General features: G+C 42.2%; 1 protein-coding gene across 3 annotated transcripts in view; it reads left to right on the forward strand.

Moving 5' to 3' along the window:
• The window catches only part of PTGFRN (prostaglandin F2 receptor inhibitor), a 66,724-nt gene that overhangs the window by 29,916 nt on the left and 17,785 nt on the right, over positions 1-19,023 (forward strand). For 2 of the 3 annotated variants that reach the window (XM_085240519.1, XM_085240506.1), the window contains exons 3-6: positions 60-479; positions 3,689-4,072; positions 8,021-8,446; positions 14,648-15,067. In XM_085240519.1, coding sequence (XP_085096645.1) covers positions 60-479; positions 3,689-4,072; positions 8,021-8,446; positions 14,648-15,067 — 1,650 coding nt within the window. The remainder of the gene's footprint in view (positions 1-59; positions 480-3,688; positions 4,073-8,020; positions 8,447-14,647; positions 15,068-19,023) is intronic. The other variant, XM_085240512.1, reaches the window with a different exon arrangement.

The following is a 19,023-nucleotide window of genomic DNA, read 5'->3' on the forward strand; positions in this document are numbered from 1 at the left end:
AAGTGCTCTTTCCTTACTTCTGTTTTATGATGCTTGTGTTTTGTTTGTTTTTTTAATAGTGATTTCTGATGGCTTATCGGTGAGTGGTTCAAAAGCACGTTCCTCAATATCTCTCAAGCTGTCTGAAGGTGACTCTTTCAAGTTACGCTGCTCGGCAATCACCACCTCACCAGAGCACACTCACCTACATGTGACTTGGCAGATCAAAAGTGGATCATCTTGGAGGGACATCCTGTCTTTAACTCATGAAGGCAAATTCCAGCCCGGCCCTGGCTATGAAGAGCGCTACCGTAATGGAGATATCCGCTTGGACACAGGAGCAAATGACACGTATCGATTGTCTGTGTCCCAGGCCTCGTCAATGGATGGGGGTGTCTACAAGTGTCTTGTGAGTGAGTGGGTGAGAGGGGCAGACAGCTTATGGCAGAAGATTCAGGAGAAGAGCGTGGAGATAGCAAGTGTGGAAATCCAACGGACCGGTGAGTGCTACTGATGGGTTGGGATGATAGATTCCAACTGAAGCAGTGCTGTGTCCAGAATGTCATACTTCGAGAGTAGAAATTGGATAAGCTGGACTGAATGAGCTCGCCCTTCAGGAGAGCTTGGTGCTGTTTGTATAGCTGGCCTGTTTACACTTGAGTTGATATCAAGTTCTTGGCATGATTTTGCTAGCTTTTTTTGGGGGGGAGCAGTGAAGATGATGATGTGGAAGAATTTACTGGTATCTCTTACATGCCTAGACTAAGATTTTTATCTTAGACTTTCTCTGTTCTCTAAGTTTCTTAAATAACATTGCATTCAACTACTCAGCGCCCCAGACCTACCCTCTGTGCTCTTGTTAATGTTGGGTTGTCTGATAGCACAAAACAGCTGTGCTTCCCCTGTAAAAGTAGATTGTGACTCAGTGACAGATGTGAATGTTATGTATTAAAACAAAACAGAAAGACTGGGAGGAAGGAGAAAGTCAAGGATAATTTCAAAGGACAAATCATCCAGTGATTTCTATACCTCACACTGGATCACTGGGCTGATTGCTCCACTTTGTTGTCATGGCCCTGTTAATCACATCATTGCATGCTTGACTTAGGAAACAAAAATACGTGAGCTGTGCTGCGGATGTCCAGATATCTCTGTCTATATACTTTTCAGGAGAAGATGCACTAAGCGCTTAATTGCATTAGCATTACTGCTGCTAGGTGGAGGGGGAAAATGAGAGGTGATGCATCTTGTCACTCAGTAGGTGGAAAAACAAGCAGCAATAGTCCCTCAGAAATGAGGTTATGACAGTGTTTTCAAGTGTTCATACAATAAAGATATATTTTCATTTTTGTAGTCTTGCAAACAGTGTAGGGAAAGCTCAGAACTGCTGAATTTTGTCTGGCTCATCTGGATGTAGTTTTAGTATTCTGACAATACTTAGCTTGTGAAATTGGACAGGACCAATCTGCCCCTTCTTTTCAAGGTGTCTGTTACATAGTAAAAGCTTGCAAGTAGTATCTGCTGAGCCAGGGGTTGCTAATTAAGAGCTGTAAGCATCTATTCTGTTGCACTTGTGGAGAGTGTTCTGGCCATCGTCATCCTGTTTTCAGACACTGATTAAACACTACCTATTTAAGCCACAGCTAGCAGTGACTAATGGGGGAGGTTTTCAGTGTTTTTGTATACTTTAGTTTTGTTTTTTTTCTGTTTGGCTTGGATTTTTTTGGCCTTCATTTTCAGCTCAGTAATTGGCAGCACTGGAACTTTGTCAAGGGCATGAAAGCTTTCTGGCTTTCCAGTTCCCTTCTTAACTGCTGTAAATTCTAGGGTTGAATTTGTAGAAATAATAAAAAAGTCTTTTTCTTTTTTTAAAAGTAATGCAAAGACTGTTGTCTAATTACTTGTATAAGTAGCACAGCTTGTTTTTGTAACTCTGTTTCTTGCCTCTGGTACTCTAACTACCTTCCCACTACATTCATCTCCTTAAATCATGATCTTTGGACCTGACTTTGTTTTTGTATGTCTTTTTTTAATAGTACTTTGCACAACAGGGATGTAACCCTAAGTGAGCCCTTCAGGCACTTGTGTAACCAAAAAAGGAGCCTTGAGAATGCACGTTTTAATAAGCTCTCTCAGATTCCCTCTCCATGGTTATACCACCAGGTTCTGAATGCCTGTGACTGGTGCATGAAGACAGAAGTGCTCCATGCTGAAATGCTGTTCTTAACCTTGCAGAGGAGTCTTAATTTATATTCTGGCATTAGTCTATTAAATTAATTAGGCTTTCCTACTGTTTCCAGTCCTAGTGAGAGAAGTCTCAATAAGACACTCATCAGATAGGGGACTTGGCTTTCTGCACTATCAGGTGGTGAGCAGTGAGGACTACTTGGTTTTGATGGCAATAGTTGTGGCCATTCAAAAATTAGTTTGGCTCTGACCTGCTGTCTTTCATTCCTGATGATCATCCTAGAAAGCTTTTACAGGTGGGTATATATTATGTGCTTACAACATGGTTTTACATGTAAATCCCTGATCTGCTGTTAGCTGTCTAAGGTAGGAATCATGTAACTACTGAGGACAGCTGCTTCTGAGCAGCCCAGTCTGATGGCTTTGGTTGAGATGTTTGAAGAAAAAGCTCATTATATGCTGTGGAGGTGGTGCTGCTGCTCTGAGATCCAGATCTAATCTTTGGACAATGTAGAATGCAAGTTAAAAGGTGGGGGTGTAGCAACTGGGCAGATCATTATGATGGGAAAAGGTGTTTCACCAGAGGTATAATGACAAAGGATCAGCACAATAGAAAGGTGCTATAAAGGAAGGGAAGAAGATTGCTTACCCATATCAGAAGATTTCAGGTTTGCAGGGGAAAGCTCCACCAAGGAGGGATCTCTAGAAAGTGGCAGTCAGATCTTTAAATGAGATCTAAGAGCGGTGCAGCCAGGCTCCACCTTGTTCCAATCACACAGCTGAATTGCCTTCGCCTGTGCTCCCAGGGCTGACCAGGTCCTTTCCCCAGGTGATCAATCAGTGGTTCAGGCCGTGACTCAATGGTTCCCATACAGGGGGCCAGGTAATTTGTGAATGATTTGCACTGAGGTTTACAAAGAGCACCTGCAGCTTACCTCTACCACTAGGCTTAGCACTAGGTTTTCTATTTCTAGTCTTGATACTTACATTCTATCCACCTTAGTAACCTACAGAATGCAGAGGGCCCTGTTTGAAGGCTGACCGTGTGTGCTGTATATATTAAAAATAGTCACTAGCCATGAGAAGAGTTTGTTAAATGTGTTTTTAAGTAGCTGTTGGCATTGTTTTAAATTCTCCGGAGTGTGTTGGTCACAGCACTAAGCTGTGAGTTAGCAGGATAAGTCATTACTGCTGCCATCTGTTTGCTTTCCTTTCTTGCTTCTGCAACACCAGTGGTCAGTCAGAACTTCAACATGTGGCCATTGCTGCACATCTATATCTCTTCTCATCAGTGAGTTCAAAACCATTTCAGAAGATATAAGTTGAGTTCTAATACAGTTTCTTGTGATTTCAGTGAACATTTTCTCTTCTGAGAGAGAGTCTCAAAACACCTCAACCCCCTGTGAGAATGAGAAACCTTTTGTTTTCCTGCTATGTGAAGGTGGTGTATATATTCTGTGATTGGGACATACAAAATAGTGTTTTATTTTTTTGCTTGAATTTTTGTCTCTTCTTTTCCAAGCTCTAGATGTGCTCATCTCAACAAGCAATCTGTCTGTAACTGAAAGAGACTCCCTGGATCTTACCTGCAACATCACAACAGACAGGAGTGGTATTTTCCAAGCTGAGGTGACGTGGTATTTCTCTGAGTCACCTGATGATACCTTATCAGATGCTCAGGTTTTGTTGAGCATGGACCATGATTCTGTTGTCAGTGATTCAACTCTTATCAGTCTGAGCCACGTAGATAGGAACTCCTATCGCCTGTTGGTGCGTGATGTGGATGTGGAAGACTCTGGGTACTACTTCTGTCAAGCAGCTGTCTGGGTGCCACTGCACAACGGGACCTGGCATAAAGTGGTGGAGAGGACGTCTGCACCAGTCAGTGTGGTGGTGACAGCATTAGGTGAGTGATTTTGTTTTCAAACTTCATTGGATCTCTTCTGGGAAAGTTTTTATCACATTTGCATTTATCACCTGTATGTAGCATATCTGTCTCTCAGATATGAAAACATACTGATCTATTCTGTGGAATTTGGGGTTTGTATACAATGGGGTTTTAAAATCTCTAACTGCATGTCTCACCCCCACACCCCGGTTTCTGATGTCGCTGAACAGGCTGTAACTGGGAAACAGAACTTAAGAGTCTATCTTGTTTACCAAGGGCTAAGGCTGCCTCTGGTGTCATGTTGTCCCCTTTCATCTCCCTCACACTGTCAGTAGGGCTCTGACACAGCAGCAGGCATTCTTTCAGAGTTCCAAACAGAGTGGTATCAGGTGATTCCCTTGATTTTTGTGATTCTCATGCTATAAAAATTATTAATAATGCAAACTTCATAATGGTCTCTAATAGCTTCCAAAGTTGTTTGGCTTTTTGTTTGTTTTATCACTAGAGACAGACCACATCCTGCTGATAGATTTAGGATGGGGCAGGATTTTATACTGCTTTATTTTCTTTCTTCAAGAGAGGTTCATTTTAGTAGACACTCTAGCTATTGATTACTGTGAGTGAATGAGGCAGACTTGACAAAGAACTAACATAATTCTAGAACTGTTGATTAGCATAGTGGTCATTAGAACAGATTTTCCTCTGTCCTTTTTTTTTTTTTTTTTTCTTTGCATGGGACTTGCTAGGAGGGACTGTTTGTAGCATTTATTCTACATTTACAACTTCTTGAATTTAAACTGAAGAAGGAACAGAAATCAGAGGTCAGAGGTTTAACAGGCTTGTCTGATCTACCTGACCTACTAGAACAGACTGGCAGCATCTTTCCGTACACCCTGGTCCTGAGAATAATGTGTTTTGGAGATCCAGTGGGACATGTACATGCTGAAGACAGTAAAGTTTTTACTTTACACTATCCTTGCTGAATGTTAAATTTTGACCATCTCTATGCAAATATAACAGAATTGTAGGTGTTGGAAGTGACCTCTGGAGATCATTGAGTCCAGACTCCTGCTAACACAGATTCCCTACAGTAGGTTATGCAGGAAAGCATCCAGGTGCTTCTTGAGTGTCTCCAGAGAAGGAAATAATCCCTACAAGCAAGGTAGCCTGGGAGCAAAAATCAAACTCCTATCTCCTATCAAAAGCCTATCTTTGTAGAGATAGATAGGCTGAAATATCTAGATCAATCTCCTAGTTTACTCATGAAGAGAGAATAACTTCAGTTTGAAAGCAGTGCAACTCAGGATGGTGCTGCAAAGTGTTGTAGGTGAGGCATTTCCACCTGCTTCAAATCATGAAGTACTGCTTGTATGGGAAGCATGAATGAATCTGGATGTGAACTGGAGGAAAACTGGCAGAGCTGTTGTACTTGATGTTCCCAGCAGCTTTCACTGGATTTAATTATCTGTGCCAAAACTCTTGCTACAAACCTGTTTGGAGCCTCTTGTAATCAGAGGCTGATGGTACCATCAAGTTACAAAAGTGAGCTCATCCTGGGTGGAAACACAGGATTGGGTCAGGGTCAGTGTATGAGAAGGGCCTACTCTGAAGACTGGTTTTCAGAAATAAAACAAGATTGGACACCATAACAATGACTTTACATTTTGCATTTTAGCATTGTACAGAGCAATATAGCCATGCCTCTTTCTTGCATACTTGTAACGTGTGCTAGAAGTGCATAAGTGATATCGGTCTTCATTTCCCATTTTCATTCAGCCATTCAAGTTACACATACAAGCTGTGAGTGCTCTTGCCTTTCCCCATGTGTTCACATGCACACATACACATGCTCGTGCATGTACAGGTACTCTGCATATTTGCATACTGTATTGTATTGCTAGTGCCTGTGGAACTATTCCTTACTCTTTCAGTTCCAATTGGGTGTTATCTGGGGACAGGAGAAAATGAGATCTAATATTCAGCAGGTGCTTGGTTGCTGGGGTAAGGGAAGTAAAATAATTTTTCAGTGTTTGAGGTTCTCAGCTGCATCCAGAATTCACCAACTCCTCCTCTTTATGGAAGTTAAGAGCTGCTGGGGTATTAAGTCATTGAACTGTCAGTGAGGCTGCTCTTTGACAGCTGACAGAGCGGAGGAATGAGGTTTATCCAACCAGCCTTTTATTCTTTCTAAATCCTCTGCTTGAATGTCTGTCAGGGTGAAGCGCCTATCTGAAGTGGTGTCAAATCCCAAACTCTCTGCTTAGCGGTCCTTTTCCTCCCCACAAATAAAGCTACCAGAAGTGATTATCGAAGAACTTGAGTTTCTGGCAGCTTTTTTCCTCCTGTATTCCAAACTCGAGAAGAGTTTCTGCTTTCTTCATCGTTGTTGCTGTGAAAATGTTAATTGATCTTGACTGCGTTCTTTTTCGGTGAGGAAGAATAGGGGGGAAAGGAGGAAGGCAATGTATCATGAGGCCTTGGAGAAGTATAGTCTTTTGTGAGTGAGACAGGAAGGGCAAGGTAGCAGTAAGATCTGTAGGCATTTACTTTATACCAGAAATGAAGTTTGACCACTGTTAATAATCTATGACTTGGTTGCAGCAGAGGAATTCTGTAAGTTTTTCCTTTGTGTTACTTATACTGAGAATCTGCACAAATCTGTGCTGAGGTTCACTATATAGTGAATAGTGAACTAGTGTACGATAACTTTCAGCAGGCATCCTAATAAATACTAAGTAGGCCAATGGTCAGAGGTGCATAGTCAGAAGAGCTTCACAGAATGGCAAAGTATATGCTGATATAGCTTTATTGTACTGCTACTAGTTGTAAGAAGATGTAGGTAAATGGTACTTTCAAGCTTTTGTGTTACTCAGTGCTGCAGAAAGTCAGTGATTTATATGCTCCAGTGTCCAATCTGTATGGATGCCCTTGTTTTTGCTAGATGCAAGGACACTGCATGCATAGCACTTAATGGGTGGAGGTCCTTTCTTCAACGGGCAGAGCAGCACCACGTTGCTTGAGTAGAATTGTTTCTGTTGTTTGAATCTGAAGTCCAGAAATGCACACACATTAGTGCAGCAGCTCTATTAAGATGTTTATTACTGCTGGTGAGCTAAGTCTAAGTTTCAGCCTTGGATTGCCTTCTCTGTCCCAATTATAGCTTCAGTTAATTGTTTCTGGGAGGGCGAAATGCCAAGTACAGCATAAAGCAAGAAATAAATACAGAACGCTGAATGCACTTCTATTATCAAATCCATGTGATCAGTATTGGCTGAGCAGTCGGAAGGCTGGTCTTTATTCTCAATAATAGTAGACAGCAAGAGAGACAAATATTCTAATACTAGTAAATAAACATGCATTCTTTTGTGGAGAGAGGTCCTTGCCATAATCTTTTTTCTTCGCTATCTGCATTGACCGAGAGAAAATGGTCATGTGGCTGCCTTATCTCCTCCTGGACAGTCAACAATTTTGGATTTAAATACAACAGCCCTTTTTTTTTTTTTTTTTTTTTTTTAAACCCATGCATTTCAGATGCACCTTTTCAAGCTTAAGAGTTTCCAGCCCTGCAGCTTGACAGTGCAGACCTTTAGACAGAGATGAGTGGAGGTCTGAAACTGAATCCAGATTGTGGCTTCTCAGGGCCTGAAGAGTGGGGCATGATTTAACTCAATAAGATCACTTTGTCCTGATTTTTCTGAAGTGGTCTGACTAAACATACGAGGCAAGAGATCCTGTTTGGAAATGCAGGCCCAGAGAGGCTTATTTCAGATCAGTACATGTCTGAGAGCTGGAGTCCACATTCCCAATTCCCAGGCCTTGTAAGAAAAGTACAAGTTTTGGTACTTGGCCTTTATCTCAGGTGCTGTCACAGACTGGATGTTAGCAGTATCTTACTGAGTATTAACCTCTGCCGCTTTCTCCTTTCTGCTTGCAGTTCTCACTTTTTTTTTTTTTTTTCTTCTGCAGAGCCAGATTATGAGGTGTTTCTGAATGCTTCCAAAACACCCAAGTTTTCTGATGACCCCACAGAGCTGGAGTGCAGGATCACAAATGTACAGGACCCCGAGGCAGACATCCGCTACTCAGTTTCCTGGTACTACAGGCGGCACTTGTTCAGTGACGATGTGGTGGCAGAGGAGCTCCTGGCCACGATGGATGCAGACTGGACTCTGCTGCTTGGGGACAGGAGCAGAGAGAGGACTCAAAATGGGGAAATAATCTTCTCCAAAAAGGCTCTTGACACCTTCAGTTTACGGATCCAGTGGACTTCAGAAAATGACAGAGGGGATTATTTCTGTGTCGTCTCTGCATGGAGTCGGCACCGCAACAACAGCTGGATAAAGAGCAAAGATGTGACTTCTGCTTCTGTCCCCATTTTTTGGGCTACACAAGGTAGGAACCTTGCACCTATTCACTGGAAGACCTGGGCAGCTAAACTATTTTTCTCTTGAGTAAGTCCATCAACCAGAAGGCCTGATAATGGGCTTTAGGAATATAGCTCTTTGTTGTGAGGAAGAAAAAATCCTATTGGCTTGTGTAAAGGCTTCTGTTTTTGGAGGTAAATACTTAGCAGCACGAACCAGTTTCATGCAACAGTTTGAAGAGGAAGCACAAAACAGATATATCAAACTGCACAGAGACTTGTAGTAACTAGGCTGTCACTGTGGCAGGTAGTATCTGGCAGTGATGCTGGGGTCACTGCTCACTTTCATGATTCAGTGTTTCAGTCTCACTAGGATGTATCTCCTTGCTAGCAACAGAGTGATGTGGGTTAAAAAGAGGTGTGTCAGTCACTTTGTCTTCTTTGGTTGCCAATTTGATTGTGGGAGTTTGTTTTCCATCTCTTCCACCTTATATTTACAAGCACATGTTTAGACTTTTGAAGAAGTTCAGTCGTAGTAGTACAAGAGCATAAAAATAAAATAATTAAAAAAAATAAGTGCTTTGTTTGGATCTTGGCCCTTTTTAGACAGGAATGAACTACCTCAGATCAGTATTTAAAATGTCTTTGGGAGCATTTCTTAGGAGCTAAATGAAGGTACCTGAATCACTTAATGCTAGTTTAAAGTGAGAGTGCATTTAGCCTTTTGGCTTAAACATGAAGTCATACGAGAGGAGTCTACTAGATGGGGAAGAAAGAAATAGGATAGCTTAGGATGTAGCATCTTTGGCAAAATCTCGGTGCTTAGCTAAGCTGAATTTGCCCCAATAGAATTCTTTAGCAGGAATGAGATCTCTCATAGATGCTGAGTACTGGTCACAATTAGTTCAAACATGCCATACCACTGTGTGTGTGCATGTGCATGCACGTGTAATGGATGGTTGCCTTCAGAGCAGCTAGAGAAACCAGCTGGAGTTGAAAAGTCTCAGCCTGTGTTGACATTCCTGTGGGAAAACAAACCATGACAGGTGTGAATGTTCCCTTGTTCCTGGTTTTGTTCCAAAATCTCTGCTAATTTTGCATCACAAATGCAAATGTTATAGTCCCCAAGCTGAAAAGTACATTTGTTAGCAAAACTTGGAGTTGGGGGATTTATGATGTGAAAGCAAAATCCTATACAGACTTCCTTTTCCTCCTGAGAAAACACGTTGTATGTATGTAGAGGGGGAAATATTTAGATCTGCTTTCTCCTGCTTCCCTTCCATACCCCACTTTTCAGCAATCCAACTGCAGATGCCTTTTTTTGCATTCCCTGCATTAGCCTGGTCCTGTGAGCTCCAGACTGGACTGTTAGCCTTGTGCTGTAGCTAGTAACTATGAAGCTATGAAGGAGTTAATTTGCTGCTGCCTCTGCTCTCTGACTGTTGTTTTGATAAGTATCTCTGGTGATTTGAGTCCCTAACTGCTCCCAGTGCTTATAAAAGCAAGCAGACAGGCTCCCATGTGTTTGCCTAAGGAGAGAATCAAAATTTGCCTCTTCCTCGGATAGCTAGTGCCTATGTAGAAGCTTTTCTTCCAACTATTTCATTATTTGCATTGTCTGTATTAACTTCAGTGCAGTGCTGGGGGAAGGGAAAATAGAGGGAGGAGACTTCAGAATGATCCCAATTTGGAAAAGACATTCTCGAGTTTTTGAGAAAGACAAAATAATTTTTGTTGCAGCTGTGAGACGGTCAGTAATGAGGGGTGTTCAGGATAAGGAGGCCTTTTCTTGAGATGTAAATGTCAAATGAAGATGTCAAAGTCCCTTTTCCTCGTTTTAGAATGAACTGTATGCTTGCCTGTTTGCACTTGAGGCTTTTTATCCTCTTTTTCTATTCTATTCTGCTGGGACCAATAATGCTCATGTGTCTTTCTGCTTATTCAGCTTTGCAAATGCAGCCAACCACTATCATACATCACCACTGTTTTTGACACGCTCTGTCTCATTTCTGTTTCTTTGCCTTTTTCTTTTACTTTGTCCCTCACCAAAGGTAAGAAGGAAGAAAGCATCTTCATCTCACCAAAAAAATGGAAAACATGAATTATAGTATTGGTTTTAGCTTATATACTTATTGGAATCTGTACTTGCAAAGGAAGAGAGGGAAACTTTTGGTTTTGTAGATTATTTTGAACGTGGAAATTTGGTAATCAAAAAAAAAAAAATTCTTTATCAGTTTGAGTGCAAGTACTGCCAACATGTAAGATGAAGTTGCTGTTTGCAAGGGAATGCAGAATTTTCTAAAGCAGTGTTGTCAGCTCTGGATCTGCATGAAAGCCTTAGCAAGGAACATTATCTTTTAATTGAAACTCCATATCCCAAAGATACTATTATTTGGGGTTTTCTTAATACTTCTGTCTTTAATTTACAAAGTAATTGTATTTAACACAATGTTACTTGTCCTAAATGTTTGCTTGGCGCTCTCCATTAAGTTGCAGAGCAAGGACATCTTCCTCTTTCAGAAATTCCTTTGAATAGAGAACAGGTGATGTCTCTTCCACTCACTTTTTGCAATTGCTTTAGTACAGTAGGCACTGCACAGTACAGATGTGCAGTTTCTTTTGAGCAAAGGAATTCCCATACCCGTGGCACCCCATTGCCACATTAGGTGCCTGTTTGGATCTGGGAATGAACAAGTGCACTAAGCTAGGAGTACAAGCACCAGTCAGAAGTGGCTGGATACCTCCTGGCTGCTCTCTGATCTGCTCGGCTGTTAGGCAAAGAAGTGGTACAGCTGTGTGTGTGCAGCAGTGAGGAGAGCAGTTGCCTGACGTATACATTTATCAGGCCGTGGTGGAAGCTGCAGTGTGCAGGCTGTATTTTCAGAGCTCTTGGTATCTGAGCTATTGGAGCCACAATTGTACCTCGGGGTGTTGTGCAGCCGCCTCTTCCTACAAAGGCAAAACTGTCATTACCTTAATGTCTGTTGCGTTCCCTGCACTTTCCATCTAGTTAGTGTGCTGGGGGATGAAAAAGCCTTTACGAATATTGAAATGGTGTTACTTGATGCTGCTGACAAGACATTAGTCTCTGAGATTACTGCCAGTTGTGCTGTGCTTCTTTTCAGACTGGAGTCGGCGGAAGACAGGGAAGGTGATTGTTGTTTCTTGTGGTCTCCTTGCCCTTTAGCTGCAAGGTTTCGCTAGCAGTTTGGCTTGCTTCAATTAGGTTAGAACCGTTTTCTGTCATTACTCAGGCAGCACGCTCGAAGCCAAGCATACACTTTGTTGCAGAGCTCAACAAGAGAATTAGTGTGGATTATCTGCGTCGAGCGGCTGGTGATGGAAGGGGAAGCATGTGCTGCCATGCTCCAAAGTACCGTTTATTACTCAAATTTGATCTGAACCATTTGGCTAGGATTTCTGCTGCTAGCCCTCTGACTTGGATTTGCTCCCAAACTGGTTATAAGCTTTGAAGATGGTTTACTTAGGATCTCTTCTCCTGGTGCTTTCTGACACAAACTCTGCAGAATGCAGCCTCCTGTGTGTGATGGGCAGGGACGTGCTCTATAGTGCTTTCACTCTTCAAGACGGAGGTGGGACACTGCCCAGAATGCAGTGCTAGGGGGCAAGTATGCATGGTAGTGGTCAAGACATGGACAATTACTTTCTTGCCAATTCTCAGAAGATTTGAGAAGCTATCTCGGGCTGTAGTTCTTGGAAGAAAATGGCTTCTCTGGCCTATCTTTTGGTTCCTTGAAAAAAAGAAGCACTTTAGCACCTGTGGATGCTGGGTTTTTTTTGTCTTTTTCCTCTGTTGTTGTTTGGTGTTTGTATGTGTTTAGATAAGAGAATCTGCCTCTACCTGCTGTAGTATTCATCCAGGGGTTTTTATAAAGGTAGGAAAATCTGTTGCAAGGTCTTGCAGGAGGATCTTTGCCAGTTCTCTGTTCACTCCTTAATCCCTAACCCCTTTGAATTCAACCGCTGTTCTCCAGCTGCATTGCCACTCCTCGGTGTTCTCTTCCACTGAGTCTACAGATGGCATTTCTGCTGCTGCTGTTTCATGCTGCCACCTCTTCTGCCTTCTGTAAATAAGATAATCAGTAAAAGCTGTGTTTTCTGTTGCTCTGAGGTGGGAAGCCTAAAAAGAATACCTGGGAACAAAGTCCAGCCCATCCTTGATGCGGACAAGGCATGTTCCCCTGTGCACTTCTTCCTGACCCTTGGCTCTGTGAGTAGTTGAAATACAGCATTTGGAGCACAAACAGGAAGGCTACCTCTTCTCAGCTACATCTGTAATGCTCTCATCACACGGAGGCATTTGTCTTAAGTTACACGTATATGAGACCAAGCATGTGTGTATCCAGGACTCAGCTCTGATGTTAAGATCAGCAGCACAATGAATGTTTCTATCAGGAAAATTCTTGCCCAGAGCCTTCTAACAAAGTCTAGAAAGCAGCCATATGATTATCTACTGTATTCCTAAAATATGAGGCATGTTGGTCTGTGTTGTGCCTTTATAAAGAGAGTGCTATCAGAATCTTGTGGAAACAGAAAGCGAAAAACGGATGTGAAGTCTAGAATCAGATACATGATGATTTCTCACAGAGGGGAACAGAGAATGCCTGTACATGCAACTTCAACTGTGATTGCACCCTCAATGCTTTAATGGGCAACTCTTACAATTCCCACCTGCTTAACAAGTGGAAGTGAAAGGGGACTGGTGTGGAGCATTGAGTAATTCAGTGCTCAGCCCAACCACTAGATGCAGCTCAACCTTCCTTGCTCCTGCTGCTGCTTTATATAGCTTTGTACTGCGATCTGTTTTATACAGTACTGATTTAAAGTTGTCATAGCGGGTTTCTCATCTTGTGGGCTGTGTTTACTCATTGTGAAAACTGCAGCTTGAAGGCAAACCACTGAAAAATGTAATTTTGACAAGTATCTTGTTGCTGTTGTGGGGAGGGCATAAATATCATTTCATTTAGTTCACTTTGGGGAAAGTGTTACAATCTCACTATCATTTATTTCCATTATCCTAAGAAGTCACACCTTGCATAAAGGTGACCTCTGTAGTCTTTTGTTTAATGTGCCTGCAACCATTTTTTTTGTAAGGGAGAGAAGTTAGGATATGCTGTAGCAAAGTAAGTCCAGAAAGCTGTGCTGGCCCAATTCTTGCAATACTGCTGCAATGGGAGGTTGTCATAAGCTGTGTGTTCTGCTCCAGCCCTTCTTTCCTAAGGAAGAACTTGGATATGCAGGATGACTCTCCATCACAATGCCAGGAAAGTAGCAACTCCCTTTCCTTTTATCTCGCTGTGATTTTGGGCACTCCTTGTTTTCTCAGTTGCTCAGAGCTTGTACTTTTTTGCCTTGAGGCTATGCTCCTAGATGTATAATTTTCCCAAACCCTGTAATTAAGGGATTCTTGGAATTGAGGAGCCCACAGACTTGGAGAAGGCTGAGGAAAGGGAAGGAAATGGAGTAGTAAGTGTTACTGGCATTCTCGTTGCCAAACTGCTGGGGATATGTCAAGGCTTCTTATAGGCTTCTAGTCAGATGAATCCATGAGAATCAAGTGAAAAGGACATGTGGAGGCAGAGGTATGCTGACCTCTTCCAACACAGAGGTGTGTGTATGAGTGTGCTGGGGTTGGTGGTTTCTCGAGTTACCACCAACTTTCTTGTCATGCAGTTTTGTCGTGATTTTGCAAGTTCAGCTGAATGTTTCTGGGTTGCTCTTAAGGTAAATTTTTCAAGAGGAATAATGAAGCTTTACTAAGTGCTGCAGATTCAATCAGTAGCAGCTTTTGTCACTAGTCATGTGTGCTTCATCAGTGTCCTTGTAACTTGTAGCTGATGAGGATTTTCCAGATCCAGTGCAAAACTGAGGGTAGTCTGACTCATCTCATCCGACCAGTCTCTACTCCTGAGTTAAAATATCCTGGAGGTTCTGTCATGCTTTATCCTGCATATTGCTTTGTTTGTTCAGTGTTTGGTGTTTGTTTGAATCCTTGCATCTTGACCCAAGCTGTTGTGTTACTAGTGTGTTTGCTGTTGCGTAGCATTTTGGGATGTTCTTGTGTGTTTAGATAAATTTAGGTAAATTTCTTTCTCAAAAAAAAAAAAAAAAGCACTTCATTAGTAACCTTGCAGTTTAAAAAGTGCTACAGAAATAACTGCACTAGTTATTAACCCTTCCTTTGCTTTTTAATTTCCTTCCCTCTTCAGATTACACGCTGACGGTGGAGGCGGTAAAACTGAAGCCATTCTTTGTGGCAGGCCACACCTTTGAGATGACGTGCAAAGTGTCTTCAAAAAACATCAAGACGCCACGCTATTCTGTCCTCATTACAGCAGAGAAACCGCTGACAGATCAGTCAAATCCCAATGGAACCACTCGCATAATTTCCTTGAACCAGGACTCGGTGGTGCGGCTGGAAGACTGGACGGACCAGACTCGTGTGGATGGCGTGGTTCTGGAGAAGGTCCAGGAGAATGAGTTCCGCTACAGGATGTATCAGACCCAGATCTCAGATGCTGGGCTGTATCGCTGTGTGGTGACTGCCTGGTCTCCGGGTGGTGGTGGCATGTGGCGTGAAGCAGTGAATGGCTTGTCCAACCCTATCCAGATAGACTTCCAGACATCAGGTTGGTATTGTATTTGATGAGCGTGGGTTTCATCCAAAAAGGGAGAAAGTTCTGTGATGCTCTTCCAGTGGCTTTCCTGTCTCTGGGAAATAAACTATTCTGGAAATCAAAAGGCTTTCCAGATGGTGTGATGGCTGAGAACTTTGTTTGTTTTCTTTGGTGGTACTTTTGCCTTTGGAGATATAGGCTGTTTACAGAAAGACATTTGATAAATTAGTTACAATCATAATCTATGGATTTTCCTTTACTATGCAGGTTTTATGATCCTGCATACTCAGCTTCAGCATGGAATAATTGCTGCCATATTTTCCAACTTCATTACTAGACTACTGTTATGTAACAGTCTTTTTGGAAGAGCATTAATGCAAACTGTGTTTTTGTTCCAAAACAAACTTGATTAGCATAGTATTACACACCTTCTTGTTCATGTAATTGCAGAAAATGGTCAGGTTAAGGCAATGGCAGTGTTCCAGCAAGCTCAGCAAGTGAAGACTGTATGGAAGACTATAAAGGCCTCTTGTGCAAAGCTCCACAAGTTGGAATAAATTTCAGTATCTATATGTGCATCCTGTTCCCCATATCCTTGCCCATTTTCACTTGTAATATACTCCGCCTGGTGAGATCTTCCTAGAGAAGTATGCCTGTCCTGGTATATTTTGGGGGCAAGAGGGAGTGGGGCAGAATTGGTTTGGATCATCATGTTAACACTAACTTATGTCACACTTTGGAGTTGGGAACTGCTGTGGAGTTTTTTGTTTGTTTGTTTTTGTTGGTTTTTTTTGTTGTTTTGTTTTGTTGTTGTTGTTTTTAAAGTGGTGTGGCACTCTGTGAGGGAGAGACTTCATGATTTGCTAAACCAAACTTGTGACTTCTTGAGTGTTTTTGAAGAGCTCTCAGTGTAGCCCAAGGGTACATCCTTTTTTGGAGTTCTGTGGCCAGCTGCTTTATCTTGAACCTGTGTTCCCTTGTTCCAATTCACAAGCACAACTGGGATGAAAGTCTCTCCTTACTTTCTTCGTTCTTCATCTGAGTTATTTTGCATATAATGTTGGGCCTGTTTTCTGAAGATGTGGCTGTGGCTAAGCTAGAGCAGCTTGACTTCTGGTTCCCTCGATAACTAAGGTAATTGTTCTCCACTGGGTGATTTATAAGAACACTTTTTCATAGCAGATGCACAGGGATGAGTGCAGTAGCTCAGCATAGGGGCAATTGTGTAATGAAGACTTCACTTTATGAGATATTTTTAAGAGCATCGTCCTGATAGAAACCTTAAGAATGTTACAGCCTTGCCTGAGCTGGTTGGAGAGAAGTCAGAAACTCAGCTCAGTGCCTATTTCAGTTCTAGATCATCCCTTGTTTAATGTTATGGTAAATAACATTAAATAACCCATTTGCCTGTATTCCAAAGGCCTCTTGGAGTGACATTGTCATGGCTGAATATTGCTGTAGATTTGTTATCGTTTTGAGAAGGTTTAATGGACTGTAGCTTCAGCCTTACTATTCTTAAAACTTGAGTAAGACAAAGTAGGAGAGTGACACTTGCAAAGAGTTGATGCAGAAAAACCAGCAAGAATTAAATCTGTTCCAAACCCCTCCCCTCCAAGATCTTACATGGAGGCTTTCCTCCACAAAGGTTGTGGTTACTGACTCTCTCAACGTTATTTGCATTATGTCACTTTGAAATCTCATCCAGAAAGTTTGGCAAGATGCTATTAATATCCATGGATCAGAGGGAAACCTGTGAGCTATGCAAGGGAGGGAAGTGAGTGTGCTGAAGTCTTGACTTCTTTTCGCTGTCAGTTTCTACTCCCTCCCTCTTTGCCCAGATAGGATTTCTAGTGCATGGAGTGAATGAAGAAAGGGAAGCAGCCTGCAGTGCTGCCCTGGGAATGTGTGAATTCCAGTGGCAGAGCTGAGCAGGGGGAGGGATGGTCCTGAAGTCCAGTCAGCCATTCTTTACAAGAGAGTGAAGACAGAAATGAGAACCCAGGCACAATTTACTGGAGAGCCATTTCCCAAAATAATCTTGGCGTGCAGTAGCAAAATCTGGCTTGAAATACTTTTCTTTCTACAATTGATGGATGAACTTTGTGTCCTTGAGTAGTTACTCAGATATCCATGCTGGACATTCATCAGTGGGCATGATGGTGACACGTGATGAGCGCAGTTAGGATGGATGCTGACAGACTTGCTTCCCTAATCACATACTCTCCTTTCCCCACATTTTCTGCTTATCTCCAAAGTGACGTTACACGTGTAAAGGCTGCTGTGCTTTCTTTCCCTTAGCCTTGCTCATCTGTTGTGTTCTATTACTCTGTTCTGGGCTCAAACAGGCCAGTAGAAATTAAAAACAAATAATTGTAACTAGATGTGCAAGACAGAATTTGTTTTGGGTGTGTGTTATCTTACATCGCTGTTTGCTAAGGTGTACTCTTTTTGATATAAGCTGTGACCAAACTGTGACTAGGTCAGGGAGCCAGAGGTAAATGGCACAGCTGTGGAGCAGCTATAAAACAGCTCAGATATCATACCCTTGTCTTGCATCTCATGGTACAGGCAACTGTCAGATTTGTTTTCCAACAGAAGGACCTGGTGCCAGATTTTTTTCTAATGGGAATGTTGTAAGGTAGAACTGCTGAGGTTGCTAGGGTTTTCTGGGGGTAAGGGGAAGTTCTCCAAAATTGGAGGAAGATGCTAATAGGAAAAGAGGCAGAGAAAGCAGAGAGGGCCATGCAGCTTTGAGTAAATAAAAGGTGAGAAGCACCTCTCTGTCACCTCTCTGTTAGATCCTGAGTTCAGCGGGGATTTGTGATGAGCGGTTTATGAAAGTGTTTGTCTCTTATAGCGTGACTGTCTTGTTAACAGTTTTCCTGACTTTAATGATCTCAAAGTGTAGCAGAACAGTAAGTATGACCGTTGAGAAGATGACATAATGCAGTATAACATCAAAATTAAAAGGTATTCCTGTCTGCCCTCTACTTCTAGGGCTTGGTCTTAGTCAACATTTTCAGTTTGCACCGTGGGGGGGAGGGGGACGAGGGGCAGAACAGATCAATGTGGAAGTAGCATTTTCAGCAGAAGAAAGTCCTTAAAGGGTTTTACATGAATTTTTCAGTGGTGGGAGGAATTTCTTTCTCTGATGTTTTCATTGATCCCTCTTTGGCAGGGGGTGTGGAGGCTTGGGCTGGAAGTCCTTCCTTCTAGTCTGACTCCCTCCCACATCTCTGAGTTGTGATGCTTCAATGAAAGATTTTTAGTGTGTGCACACATTGTGCAATGTGACTATCTGAAAGGCAGGAGGCCTGTAAGCTTTTTTTATATATATATGAGCTGGGGACTGCGCACATGAAACTTCAGGGTTTCCTGCCACAATAGGCTTGAAATGCGGCAGCACGCTGAAATGTTTTTCCATGAACATCTGTGGAAAATGTCTTGCTCAGATTCTTTCCATTCAAGGCAGAGCTTGTTGGCTGCAAGCGTACGCCTCCTCTCTTCTTTCTCCACTTGCTGTTGCAAAGAGACGTATTTATTCCATTTTAGTTTATGATCTGAAATGTTAATGTAGAGACATTTGCTCGAAAAGTCCTGAACTTAAAAAATTAGAAATCAATTTTGTCTGCTGAATTATATAAACTGGGACTTGGGGGGAGGAGAAAGAGGAGCCTAGTAAGCCATTAGTTTTCATATTTTCAATCAATGGTAGATTGTTCTCTGCTGGATGTATTTTAAGACCAGACGGGATCTTGAGAATCCTTTGGTTCAGCCTTATGAATAACGAGGATCACTAGACCAGCTTTATAAAATGAATGCCTGCTGTACATCTAGGAACTGTAAGCAAACTAAGCTGGTTCTGGAGAGAGGCAGGAGGAAGCCATCCCGTATGAAAGCTTTAAGAAATATTCTTCTGCGCTGCTTTTTGGTCAGCTCAGTTTCAAACAGAAGTTCTACCATCCCTT

The sequence above is a fragment of the Meleagris gallopavo genome, chromosome 1, assembly GCF_905368555.1.
Source record: "Meleagris gallopavo chromosome 1, MGAL_WU_HG_1.1, whole genome shotgun sequence".
In the NCBI taxonomy this organism is placed as follows: domain Eukaryota; kingdom Metazoa; phylum Chordata; class Aves; order Galliformes; family Phasianidae; genus Meleagris; species Meleagris gallopavo.